The 13,797-nt window shown below is 31.9% G+C and overlaps 1 protein-coding gene across 1 annotated transcript; it reads left to right on the top strand.

Moving 5' to 3' along the window:
• Positions 1–12,796: 12,796 nt before the first annotated feature.
• LOC119683724 lies at positions 12,797–13,797 on the top strand. The gene has a single exon (XM_038097534.1). It carries the CDS (start codon positions 12,895–12,897, stop codon positions 13,795–13,797), a length of 903 nt encoding a protein of 300 aa, XP_037953462.1. The 5' UTR covers positions 12,797–12,894.

Here is a 13,797-nt window from a genome sequence, read left to right on the forward strand (position 1 = left end):
GTTCAAAAATATGAGAGCGGAGTATGGCGTACGCTTCGCTGTACATGTTATTCGGATGAAGTGGTAGGTGGGCGTGTTCGCATGTCAAGTAGCAAATTATAAATTATGTTACATGGATTGCGAAACTTGCAGAAGTCTTCGCATAAAATGCCTACTTAATTCTTTTTTTAAAAATTATAAATATAAAAATAACATTTTTAACAGAAAAACATTCACAGTTTCTGGTTAAGAACACCGCCAGGTTCCAGAATTTGCCCAAGTGAAGTGCTACAGAACGCCAATGTGCTGTTGACATGACCACATTCGAAGGGCCACCTACTTCCTTAATCGTATCCTTACTATTTGTGTGTGTGTGTAAATATTTAAATGACTTTATATGCACAGCAACTCCGCCACCGATACATTTAAGCGTATCTGCGTCCGTTTGTGTGTGTGAGTTTATAAGTGCTTTTATGTGCTTAATTGTGTGGCTGTGTGCGTTTAAAAGGCATAACTAAAATGTTTAGCGTGGCATAACACAAAACATACACAAAAAGCATTTCCGGTAACTTCCGTTTCAAGTATGTTTGTGAATTCGCCAAATAAACTACATTCCTATACATCCACAAAAATTACATACATCCACTTGTGTGTACATGTGTGTTAGTGTGTGTATGAGTGTGTGTGTATGCTTGGCTTGAAGGAGTGTAGTTATAAATAGTTATGCAAATTTTAGAGCATTGCAATCGAATACTTCAGTTCAATCATTTCGCCCACAAATCCGCATACAGTAGCGTATGCACCTGCTGTTGCTCTGGTATTCGCTGGGGCCTGCATCTAATAAATGCTACATATTCTGCATGCATTACATATCGGCGCCGCAAACAAACGCGGTACAAGCTTGGCTCTCTACTCATATATCGCATTTAGACTCATGCATACATAACAGAAATTTGCATAAATTGCATGCCGCAAACAATTATTTGCCTCCGCTACTAATTACTGCAACTCTGACAGGATTAGATGAAACGACTGGTGGCTAAAATTAATGAAAATCACATTTGTTGGTTTGATTTGTGGATTCAGTAGATTGCTTAATGAAAGGGTTTCTCAGTGTATCGAAACCCTTGAAACGATTCCTTTTACTTCTTTTACTTTTTTGTGGTAATTTTCGATTTATTTAATTTGAAAGTGCATTGAGGTAAGACTAAACCGTAATAGTTTATAGTAATACGCTAGCCAGAGTTAATAGTCTATAACATAATTTAAATAAAAATATGAAGAAAGTTGAGTGCATGAAAATAAGTTTTTAAATGTTTTTTAAATTTTATATTGTTTCCTTGAAGGTAGTGTCCGTTTCATAATAATAGTCTTTTTTAGTGCTAATCGCAGATACAGCCACGCAGACAGCCTTAATAGATTTTGTCTCATGGGCAAGTTTAAGCATAATTATCTGTTTTAATGCTATTTATTGACAAACACACATATCAGTAAAAAGTATCTTTAAATAAAATATTATCAAAATTTCATGACATTTAATAGAAAAAAAAAAGTAAAATTATTACATCTAAAATGGTAGTATCCTTGTCTCATCCATACAAAATGGAATAAAATGAAGAAGAGCCGCAATATACAGAAATCGTAAAAAATTTGAAATTATGTTTATCAAAATTATCAAATGGTAATTTAAACAATATAGTTTTTGTTTTATACAGTCCAAACAAATTATACACGGATTATAAAATAAATAAAAAAAATCGAATGTTTTCTAAGACCAGTGATGATGAGCACTTGGCAATACTCAAAACAGCGTTATATGGTCTCCCAAATTTAAAAAAATTCGAAATCGAATTCGCAAATAAGAAGAACTAATATTATTATGAGTTAACTTGCTGTGAATGGATTGTTCGTTAGTTAAATGCTCACATGTATTATTTATATTTATAAGAAGAGATTTTCAGTTTTTATATGAACATTCATTTATTAAGATATATCCTATAAAAATTGTATTTTAATGTCAGTTATTACGGCAGTGACTATTTTACTTAATATAAACTATTGTATTTGATAGCGAGGTTTCGAAGAGTAATGAACTACAACAACAACAAAATTTTTTAAACGTTAAAAGAGTTGGAATAGTAATAAAAAGACAACAACAAAACTTTTAGTTAACTTATTTAAATTTGCCTGACCATACAGCGCTATTTTGTGTATTACCAAGTACTCATCATCAGTGGTCTTAGGAAATATTCGAATTTCTTTTTAATTAATTTATAGTCTGTATATAATTTTTATGAACTGCAAGTGCCAGGTTTAGAACTCGTGCCTGTCAAATTATAAAGGATGACTAATCATGTTTTTCCACAAGTAGTCAAAACTGCACAAACTTTCAGTGCTCTAGTTCAAGGTTTTTTTGTCACTTTTTTTATTTAATTAGTGAAATTAACCAGCACTTGCCGTGCTTTAAACTAGAACGAACTTATAAAGTGCAGCTTTATTTGGAAACACAAGTTCAACGAATTGAAAGTAAATTTTTTTTTGTTATTTGAATTAATTGAATTTTTGGGTAATCATATACCAAATACCCATCATCAGTGGTCTTGGAAATAATTCTTATATTTAATTATTTGTAAATAAATTTTTGAGACTGCAAGTACCAGGAATCAAACTCATGCCCTGCCGAATTTAAAGCTCAGAGTCAGCGCTCCTTAACCAACTAACCCAAAGCCATACTTGACTTGTATTGTAAGCACATTTTTCTGCAGTTTTATTAATTTGCTGTGAAGGTTTTATTAACAAATCAACTTGCTGTGTTATTTTAAAACGAAATCATAAACCAGCTGTAGAGTAATTGAATTAATTAATCATATTTTTTTTTCACATTATTAAATTTCAGTTTTATTTTATTTGTATTTTAGTTTGTCTATTTCCATATCATAATATTTTTGTATAGATCTTTAATTTATGTACAGATTCGTGGATATCGTTGACATAAAGTAGATATAAAATATGCGGTAAAATGATTGAACGTACCTTCTGTATAAAAAGTACTCGGATTTTGTGAATAAAACACACAAATTTAAATTTTATTCCAAATTAATTTTATCTCCTTCAAAATATGCTCCTTCTGAAGCGATACACATATGCCAACGCTTAACCCAATCTTCCATATACTTTTCGTAGGCCCGTGAAGGTATGGCTTTTAGTTCCTTCAGCGAATACTCTTTTACGGATTCAAGCGACTCAAAACGATTCAATCGACTCAAAGTTTCGGGAACAGGAAAAAGTCGCACGGATCCAGATGTGGTGAAAAATGCTGCCTTAGTGATGACAGTGGTGCCGTGTTTGGTCAAAAAATCGCGTACAACAAGAATTTTGCATAGTAAAAATCGCTAAATGCACTTGAGCTAGTCTCACATTAACATTAAAGGAAATTAATGGATACCGGCAGTAATACCAATAGTAGCTGTCAATATTAACTGACGTTGGCTAAGAAAAATATTTGTCTAATATACATCTATAGTATATATAAAAGTAGAAATAATTGATCGTAATATACGTCATTATACATACAATTCTCGTTTTGTTGAGTAATTATTACAATATATACGGTTTTTCTCTACAGAAGTGTATTCTATTTTTAATGAAATAGTGAAGCATTGGCATCAGCATATATCGGAATTGTCCTTAAATGATGGATTTAAATTATTGACCCAAAAATAATTATATAAAATTGAACTTAATAAAATAACAATATTGATCTAATACATACAATTACACCAAAAGTGCTATTAACTATAAGAAATATAAATATGTGACTAATTATACACAAAAATACAAGAATGTAGAAAAATGTTTTTAGCCTGTATATGTTGGAAGATGAAATGTGCTATTATCAACCTATTAAAAATACAATTTGATATACTGGAACCAATCAATAACATAACATTGAATTATACATTTTATTATATTTATAATTCTCAGTTTGTTTAGTAATAATTGCAATGATAAAGAAATTTTTCGTCTGCTAACTGACGTTGTTTTTAATAAAAGTGAAATATTGTCAGCAAGAGTTGAAATTAAATTAAAAAGACTAGTATGATGGTTATCCTGTCAAGATTATTTATGTAAAAATACTAACTTAAAAAAAAATAAAAACTAACCGATTATATATTTAGTTACATCACAAACACCATCAACTATAAGAAACAAAACTCTCATTATTAGGCATTTAGATGGAAATAGAGATAATAATGCGTGATTACTTGTGTCATATTATTTAAATATACCAAAAACCGATAAAAATAATTAATTGTGAAAGGCGATTTTTATATATTAAATAAAAAGAAGAAAATTAAGTTTTATTTAAATTTGATTAAATTATATATTATTCAATCTGGTTCATTATCTTTTGCTATACTTCTGGCAGTAGCGTACTATTTTTGTTCTTTTCTGACAAAAAGTGATTTAGATGATTTTTGACGTTCATTTAAAGAAAAAAATGTTGCTGTCTAAAATGATGTAGAAAATGATACAATAGGATTCTTCTGGTCGCGGTACTGGCTATTAGACCGGTATTGATTTCACGTCAAAACTTTCGATAATAATGTTGTACAGAATGGAATAGATATTTATCAGAAGGTGTCAGATCTGGAATACAAAGTGGGTCTGACTGCCTATCTCATCCAAAATGTTAAAGTTTTTAATGTTTATCCCGTGTTACTTGTTTTGGGTCTAGTATTATCTTGATGGAACACTACAATTTTTTTACGCCTCAATTCTGATCTTTATGCTTCAGTGAATTTTTCAGTTTGCTCCGATGATAACAGCGCACTTCAAAATTGATCATAGTGTTGTACAATAAAACCTCAGAAAAAAATAGGGATTTCATTCTCCCACTATAAGCATGGCCTTTTTTTGATGGATAATAACTTTCGAAGTGATTTTAATCAGTTTATCTTTTTCACTTAATAATCTAATGTAGAGAACTACTTTGTCACTCGCAATATTTTTTTTTTTGTTTTTTAAATGAGATGCAGAATAGCAGTCAGTAAGTCGGCCTTTGCAACAATATTTAAAACGCTGAGTTGTATACCTACACTGATTATATGATGTCCTGCTTTGCTCCGTGATAACCTCAGTCAGCACTGTGTGGTTCTTTTTGGAGTATTTCTGGTGGAGTTGGAGTAATTCTGGTGGTGCTTCTGGTTCAACTATTACTTGTTATTTGAGTAAGTAATAATTTTATTGATCGGTTCCAAGTATATCAAATTGTATTTAAAATAGGATAATAATTACACATTTTTCTCTTCCAATAAGTACAATAATTACACATATAGCTGCTAATAATAATTATTTTAACCAATAGAATTTAAGTAGACAAAAAGAATGTTAGAAAATAAGAAACCGAACCGTCTTGTTGCGCAGTAGATTAAGAAACGCCAGTCTGCATCTGGGCCCGAAAGTAAGAAGTGTCTTAAGATAGACTTCATAGTGTATAGTTGAACTCTACAGGTTTGTAATTCAGAAATGTTTAAATAAAGACACATAAAAATAAAACAGTAAAAAATATCTTTTAATTAATAACGTATATAGAGTAAATACAGTCAATTCATGTTTCTTTTAGTTAGTAGTACTTTTGGTTTAATTTTATGTATGAAGTCAAAGTTTTTAATTTATTAAATTTAATTGTACGAAACTAACTTTAAATAATACAACTAAATTTGTCATACAATGATTATTTCGATACATATACTCTTTTATCAAAAATTGCGTTAAATTCATGCTTCTCTAATAAAGAATTTACATATTGGTATTAATTATTAAACAAAGTGAGAATTATAAATTCAGTGAAGTTTATTATGAGCTTTTTTTCAATTTTTATACATATTAAATTTAAATTAGCCAACTTAATCAGTCATTTTATGACTCATTCCATATAAGCTAAAATATTTTTAAATAATCCAAAATTCAAGAAATGTCTGGAAGCCAATATATCTAAGATATCATTAATAAATTTAAGTTTAAGTCCTTTGAAAAATTATTTTAAATCAGTAAAAAGGGTATATAAGACCTCTGTGTTGTATCGGAAAATCATTAGACTTAATGATAATCTTACAACATACCAATCATTTGTTTTACTTATAATAAGTATATAAGTTGTTTGTTGCTTAAAATCGAATAGCCATTTTGACGCAGTACAGGAATTAAAATATATAATACCAGTAGCGATCATGGATTAACTGGTTTAATGCATTCGCTTTAAGAACGCATAAGTTGCGAAAGTATTTCTAACTAATTTTGGAATTTTATGAGCATAAGTTAATATTAATAATCTAGATGAATTATTCTCTGAATTCATTTAAGAGACACAGTAGATCTTCACATCGCAATCCAAATTCTCCTTAATAATAATTATAACATATCAAATATTCATTCTATCTGTAAAACTATATGGTAAGTTGTTACCTTTCTTAATGCTGAAAATAAATCTGACATTTTTGTCATATTACAAGAATTAAGAAACAAGATACAAAGAGTAAAAATAGGTTGGCTTGTTTAGTGCATTTGCTTCTTAAATGCATTTAACCGCAACGTGTTTTCAACTAATCAGGGGATTCTAAGATTTATACTATTAGAATCACTTTAATCTAAAGCCATATTCAAAATTCGTAGAAGAAAATTTTATTTACAAACCAAAACAAAATTTGCAATAATCCTTATGCAATTTCCCTAAAGTGTTATTCCATAACCCGACTTTTCTCTTGTTTTTTTGAATATTCTTCTGTAAATGGAGCAAAGAAGGAGGAAAATCTTCTGCTGAAATGACTTAAAGTTTCAAAGCAACTTAATTTTTCTGAATTTATAGTTTTATGAACTTTTATTTAAATCTGATAAGCAAGTTTCAAATCCAAAATCCTTTGAAACTCACTTCATTTTGAAGAATTCTTCTCTTCTCTTCTCCTCTTCTCTTAAAGTCTTAAAGCAGGCAAACACACACGAGCAAGAGTTCACCCAGGCCGGTGCGACGGCCCGAATGAGACTGGATGCATTTCATGCCAGCCCGAGATGATTTACAGACACAGTTTTTTAGCCAAACAGAAGTGACTTAAAATATTAAGAAAAATGGAAAATCGTTTTTTTTTTCTTCTAAATGCGAGTAAATAGAGCGAGCAAGGCGCTGTTATTGAAGTTTTTATAATTTATGTGCCTTAAAATAAATAGTCTAACCAAGGATTTTTTCAAGCAAGTAATTTTTTTTTCCTGCTCTGAAGTACGTTGTATGCTGCACTTGTAGCTGGGAGTGCGGCTAGGAATGTGGCTAGGAGTACGGATAGGAGTGCGACTAAGTGGGCGACGAGTGTACAAGATATTTTCATGTATGAGTAGACATTTGAAGCAGTTATTTAGTGTGTGGCAATGGGCTTGCAGCTAGAAAGGCAAATGCTATTATAACAAAAATATTTCAAGATTTTTTCTTTTATTATTATTGTTTTTTCTTCTCTTAATTTTAATGAAAAAAATAGCTGCAGAACTCGTTAGAAGCGGCTTGAAAGTTCATTGTTACCTTGAAAGGTGTCTGGATGTGAGCTTTTTTTCTGTTTTATGCTGTTTTTTGAATGCTTTCAGTATATTTTTTGCTCCATTTCTCTGCTTCAATGGAAGTTTTTGGACTTAAAGCTATGTTGTTGTAGCAGTTTTGCATTTTATTTGAAGTTTTAAAAACTTCCTTCCGTTTAAGTTTTATTTTTTATAAATTTTTTTAACTAAAAAAAATTTTAGTTAATTTATATTTTTTTAAAAAAATTCCTTTCTCTTTATATGCTTTCAATTAGCACATTTTTTCTAAACAAAAATATGCCCAACTTCCTGTGACGACACCTGTGCCTTTAAGATAAAATATTTAAAACAACAACAACAATGAGTCTTTCAGCATAAAAAGGCCATATTTCATGTGCGAACTAATGTGCAATTTATGAATTTGAACAAATTGGAAATTTAACTCAAAAGCCACACACAAATTTGCCTAAACGTAAGCGTACACTTATACACACTCTGCGATACTGAGCCACACACAGTACAGGTGTAGCCTGTACACACACACCTGTGTGCATACTTCACAATTTCAACAAATGATTGTCGTTTGTAGGAGACGCCGCAGTCTGCTCCAATTCTATTTCGGTAACATTTTTAATTTTTACTACATTAAATAAAACAAACCTTCAGAAGTGGGCTGTATGTGTGTGCGTATGGCTCATTTTGCATTGAAGCGGCGCGTTTGTTGAAATATATACACTTAGGTATGTTTGTGTGTGTGTGTGTATGTTTGTTTGCCTTTATGCTTTGGTATTTTTATGTGCTTACATGTGATTGCATTTGCCAAATTAAACTCCATAAATATGAAAATTTATTGCATATTAAGTACAAAAACAAAAAAATTGGCAATATTCAGCACTGATTTGGCTTTTATGAGTATTTTTCGTTTATGAGTGAGTTTGTTTGTCAACTGTTGTTTTGTTGTTGCGCGCATTTGTTTGTTAGTCTTTGGGGCTATACCACACAGCATTGAGTGCTTTAATGTGCATAAATTTGTTATTGTTTGTTTATTCGTTGTATGTGAATTTGCGCAAAATTCCAAAAAAAAAAAAAAAAAATAAACAAAAATATGTTTATGCGTTTGCTGAATGTGAAAAAAATTAATTTAAATTTGTTTTTGTCTATTTTTGACTAATGAACTTTCCGATTTATTTTGTATTTTTTTTTCGCCAATTTGTTTCTGTTTCTGTGTTTTTATGCTCTAATTAAAACGTTGCCATATTTTGCATAAATTATTTTATGCAATTAGCATAGATTTCATTTGTTACAAATAAATACATTCGCTTGTAACGAATTAATTAAATATTTTTAAATTTATTCACAAAAAAAAAAATATGAATAGTTTTAATGTTAAAAAATATTTTGAAAATAGAAATTAAATAGAAATAATATTCACATAACGAGTGAATGATATAAATAAATAGAAAATGTATCTATTATTGGGCATATCCGTAATTTAATCTTTCAAATAAACATTTCAATTATTTTAAAATGAATAAAAAACAACAAAAAGTTGTGTTAGTTATTTACCAACATTTTGAAAATAACTATAAATTAATTTATCCATACATTGGTTTTAATATCATATATAATTTGGGCGTATTTTTAAATTATGTAAATAATTTTCAAATAAATTGTAAATGGTGGCCAATATATTTGAATTTTAGGAGTTTCCTTTCAATAATTTTAATACCAGTACAATACAATAGGACCAACGTCACTGTTGACAATTATAAGTTCGAAGTTGTGAAAGACTTTGTTTATTTAGGAACCAGACGTCAGCGTAGAGATTCAACGAAGCATCACTCTTGCCAACAGATGTTACTTCGCGTTAAGTAGAGAATTGAGAAATAAAGCCCTCTCTCGACAAGCGAAAATCACGCTCTACAAATCTCTTATCAGGCCTGTCCTGCTGTATAGTGCAGAAGCTTAGACAATTACCAACAGTGATGAGAAGGCAGTAGGAGCATTCGAAAAAAAATTCTTCGAGATCTATGGTCCCTTACGTATTGGCGACGAGTTCGAATTAGATGGAACGATGAGCTATACCGCGACATTGACATAGTTAAGTGCATAAAAAGTTAGTGGCTACACTGGCTTGGTCATGTTGTGGGAATGGAAGAAAATACTCCGGCTAGAAAGGTATTTGATTCAATACCCGCAGATGGAAAACGCGGTAGAGATCGTCCGCATCTTCGGTGGAAGGACCCGGTGACCAACGATTTGGCGGTGCTCGGTACTACTAACAGGCAACAGCAAACCACTAATCGGGTTGACTGACGGAGGCTACTCGACGCGGCCAAGGACAACTCACGTCTGTAATGGCCAACTAAGTAAGTAAGTAACTACAAGACAATAGGGGTACTCATCGGAACTGATAAATGCCTTATAAACCTTATAAATGTATAGATTTATCTGCTTGGCTAATCTGCTTGATAGTTGGAAAAAGAAGATGTAGAGGTAAACCGTGTCACAAATTAAGTGATCAAGATAAGGAAACACTAATCATACTTGTTGTACGAGACTGTAGAATGCGTACACGTAACAGGGGCACCTGGAAAGACATGCTGCGGCAAACCGAAACCCGATGAGTTTTAATTTGCTTGCATGTATTCTAATGTGATGCATGTTTCTTAATAAGACTTGTGCCAAGTTTAAAATATCCGTTTGAAAACTATATAAGTTACCAAAAGTTGACCAAAAGTCATATTTTCCCGCTTTTCATCATTTATTAACTTTAGTTTACTCACTGTTTAAATCACATATATATTACAGTCCTCTAACTGAATTCTGAGTTTAGTTTCTATAATAAACCGTAGCAATTAAAGCAAATTAAGCTAGTGCGGTTCGAATTTGCTGCTGGGATGATGATAAAGGGTCACCGTTCATGAGACCTCACCTATTATGGTATAACTGGTGATGTTCTTTTCAATTCTTATGGAAGTGGTAATAGTGTTCAACGTATAATTTTTACTGGGATATCAAACTCAGACGTAGTGGCGTAAGAAAAACTCTACTCAATCTATTTTGAAAATCTTTAGTTTATAAGTTTTTAATAATCATTGTTGCGTTCTAGTAATAAGAATAATAGAATAAAAATATGGAACATAAATAAAATTCTTTAACAAGTGTCTACAATTTTTCTACCGTTCCATTATGTTATTTTCTAGTTTTATCTTGGGTCTAAATTATCATGATGGGGACATCTTGAGGAAATTCTGTTAAATTATCTTGAACTAAAAGGCTCCGTCTTCCCCATATAGTAAATTAAATTGGATTGTACTGTTGTTGTTGATTAGAAATATACACTATACGGTTGTTATAGGATTCAGCGCTTTTTACCGTGATTATGTGTCTGTCATGGTGCTCATGGTAAACCAAACATTTCAGTATAATGCAACGATAAACTCCAACTGAAATCTCAACGATTTTCGCTGGTACCAATTGAAGTTTTAAATTTGGATATATTTTTCTTCTTAATTTGGTGCAAGGTCCATCTAACGCCGTTGTTGTTGCTTGACTAAAACCACCCGATTGGAAAGTGCAGAAAGTAAATGAATATAGTCATTCTGCGCAAGTGACTACAGGTTTTGAACATAGTCAATACAATGCACCCATTAATGGGGCCAAGCTCAATAGTTAAGGATGTGTGAAGCTGTGAGCACTAACCCCATTGGTTTCAAATTTGTATCTCCGATCAGGTATGATAAGTGAAATTCACTCGCTCTGTAACTGTTATTATAAAGTTCGCTGAACTCTCTTCTTTTTGTTAATAACCAAAGTAAAACGCTTAAGAATTCCTAATTCTGTAATAGGTATTATTAATAGAGTATCGTGAATTTACTCTTTAAAATAGCTTATATATATTCATATAAGTACTAATTATCATCGATATATTTTTCCGATGCTTATGTACTTGTATCAATATAATTTAGTGTTCCCATAACGCCAGATCTGGTCAATTGTATTCTATGTCTCCATATCGTTTTAAGTTTATTTTTGAAAGAAAAAAATTTATTTAAAACTTTTATTCTCTTAAGCGCTTCTATTATTGAAGTTCATTCAAATAATTCAACATAAAAGCAGCAATTTTAAAACAAAACCTTTTTTTAATTAAAACCTTTTTTAAAATAAAACCTTTTCATGATTTTATTTTCTTAAAATCTTTTTAAAATATAATTTTTTAATAAATTTGTTTAAATATTTTATGACATCAACTACATTCAATGCAAATCCTGATTGCCCTTAACTTCTGATGAATGATGCAGTTACCGAGCACTCTCGTAAGGTAATTAATTAAGGCGCGTAATAAGGCTTGAGGACATAATGACTCAGATAATGCATAAATAACTGAACCGATATGAATTGCCGAAGTGCAGTACGCGTTATTGCAATCTGTCATCACAAATGAGAATGAATTCATTAATAAAAATTCCTTTGCAGTTTTCATTCATTTCTGACTCACATAATTTTTTATCTGCAATTTTTTATAATTTCATTATTTTCTTATGTTGTTTTCCAGGTAATTTCGCATATTTATGTTCCCACTTTATCGGATTTTTTTTTTTTTTTTGATATACCAGTACGAAATATTAACATTTTATGACATATGAATATCGCGTAAAATTTATGATGTTTTCACTAATTAAGGCCACATGGCGGGGCTGCATTTATGCACTCCTTTTTTTGCATAATAAAGTACATGTGCCACCTCTGACAGTAAATAAATGGCATAAAATAATTTATCATAGCAACAAAAACGTATGTGAAATACATTAAAAATTAATTTAAAAATGCGAAATAAAACAAAATGTGGAAGACAATAGCGTTTAATGCATTTTTAACCAATTCTGTCAAGTGGCGAACAAATGCTGTAGTGAATAAAAACATGGAATGAAATCAGTAAACAGATAAAATTGTATCTGGGAACGTGATTGGCATGACATGGTACACATTTTGCGCCCAATACGGAAACCTTATGCCCAGAGCCGTGAGCAAATTAGCATTGCGCTTGAGTGAGACGATTTCGGTGTATTCACCTTTTTGTGCGTATTTATTAAAAATAAACAAGTAAATAAGAAACTGTTTAAACAATTTATAAATAAATTCATTAACAAATTCAACAGTAATGGCAACCTTGTCAAAGGAACGCACTAGTCACTGAATTAAATAAATATTTAAAACCGAATTTATTACCTGAGACCTACAAAAATTCGGTCACTTGACTAGCGAAATATTTTATTTCAGTATAAAAACAAAGCCAACCCGTAGACCAAACAACAGTACCGATTTAACTCATTTTACAAACAAATACCAAAAATGGCTGCTATGCGTCTACTTGCGGTGTTCATAGTCGCGCTCGCGTTAACGTCCACCACACATGGCTCACCGGTGAAACGCATCAGTAGACAAAAGTCCGCACGCCAAGTGGAGGCAACAACACCCAGTGCAGTTGCAGAAAAAACGCCATATCCAGCAGCGGGTTTCCGTCCAAAAGTGCCTTTTGAGCTACCGAATGAACGTCAACCGAAAGCAGTGCCAGAACCAACAACCTCAACCACTGCTGCACCAATTGAAGATTTTGGCTTTGTTGTGACCACAACACAAAGCGCACCCACAAGCATTGAATTCGACGATGAAGATAATATCGCACATACGCCCGCTGATACATACGGTGCACCTGAGGTGACTGCAAAAAAAATTGATGCAACTGTGGAAAATGCTGTTGATGGTGTGTCAAAACCAGCAGAAGACTTTCAACCACCCAACAGTGAACCCGTTGAAGATTTCGGTGGTGCACCTACTGTGGATGCTGTTGGTGGTGATGCCGAGCCTGTTGCTGATGTGCCTGTCAGTGTGGAGTCCAATATGCCGGAAACTAAGGATGAGTTATCGAATGTCGACATTGATTTGAAGCAGTCGCCTGCAGAAACCTATGGACCACCTGAGCTTGATATTGATAATCGTCAATTACCAGCCGAGACATACGGTGCGCCAACAGAAAAAGCAGCTGAAGCAGTTGATGAAGTCGATGAGCAAGAAAATGAATTAGTACCCGCCAATACCAATGATGGTCAATTTGAGGTGCTAAGCCGCTTAAGTGATTTAAAAAATGGTCGTCTCATTTTCGTGCCAGCAGATGGCACCAATTTGAGACAAATTTATTTTGCTGAGCTGGATGTGCCACAACGCACAAATGGACGATTAGTTAGGATGCTGTAG

The sequence above is a fragment of the Teleopsis dalmanni genome, chromosome 1 (assembly GCF_002237135.1).
Source record: "Teleopsis dalmanni isolate 2A chromosome 1, ASM223713v2, whole genome shotgun sequence".
In the NCBI taxonomy this organism is placed as follows: Eukaryota; Metazoa; Arthropoda; class Insecta; order Diptera; family Diopsidae; genus Teleopsis; species Teleopsis dalmanni.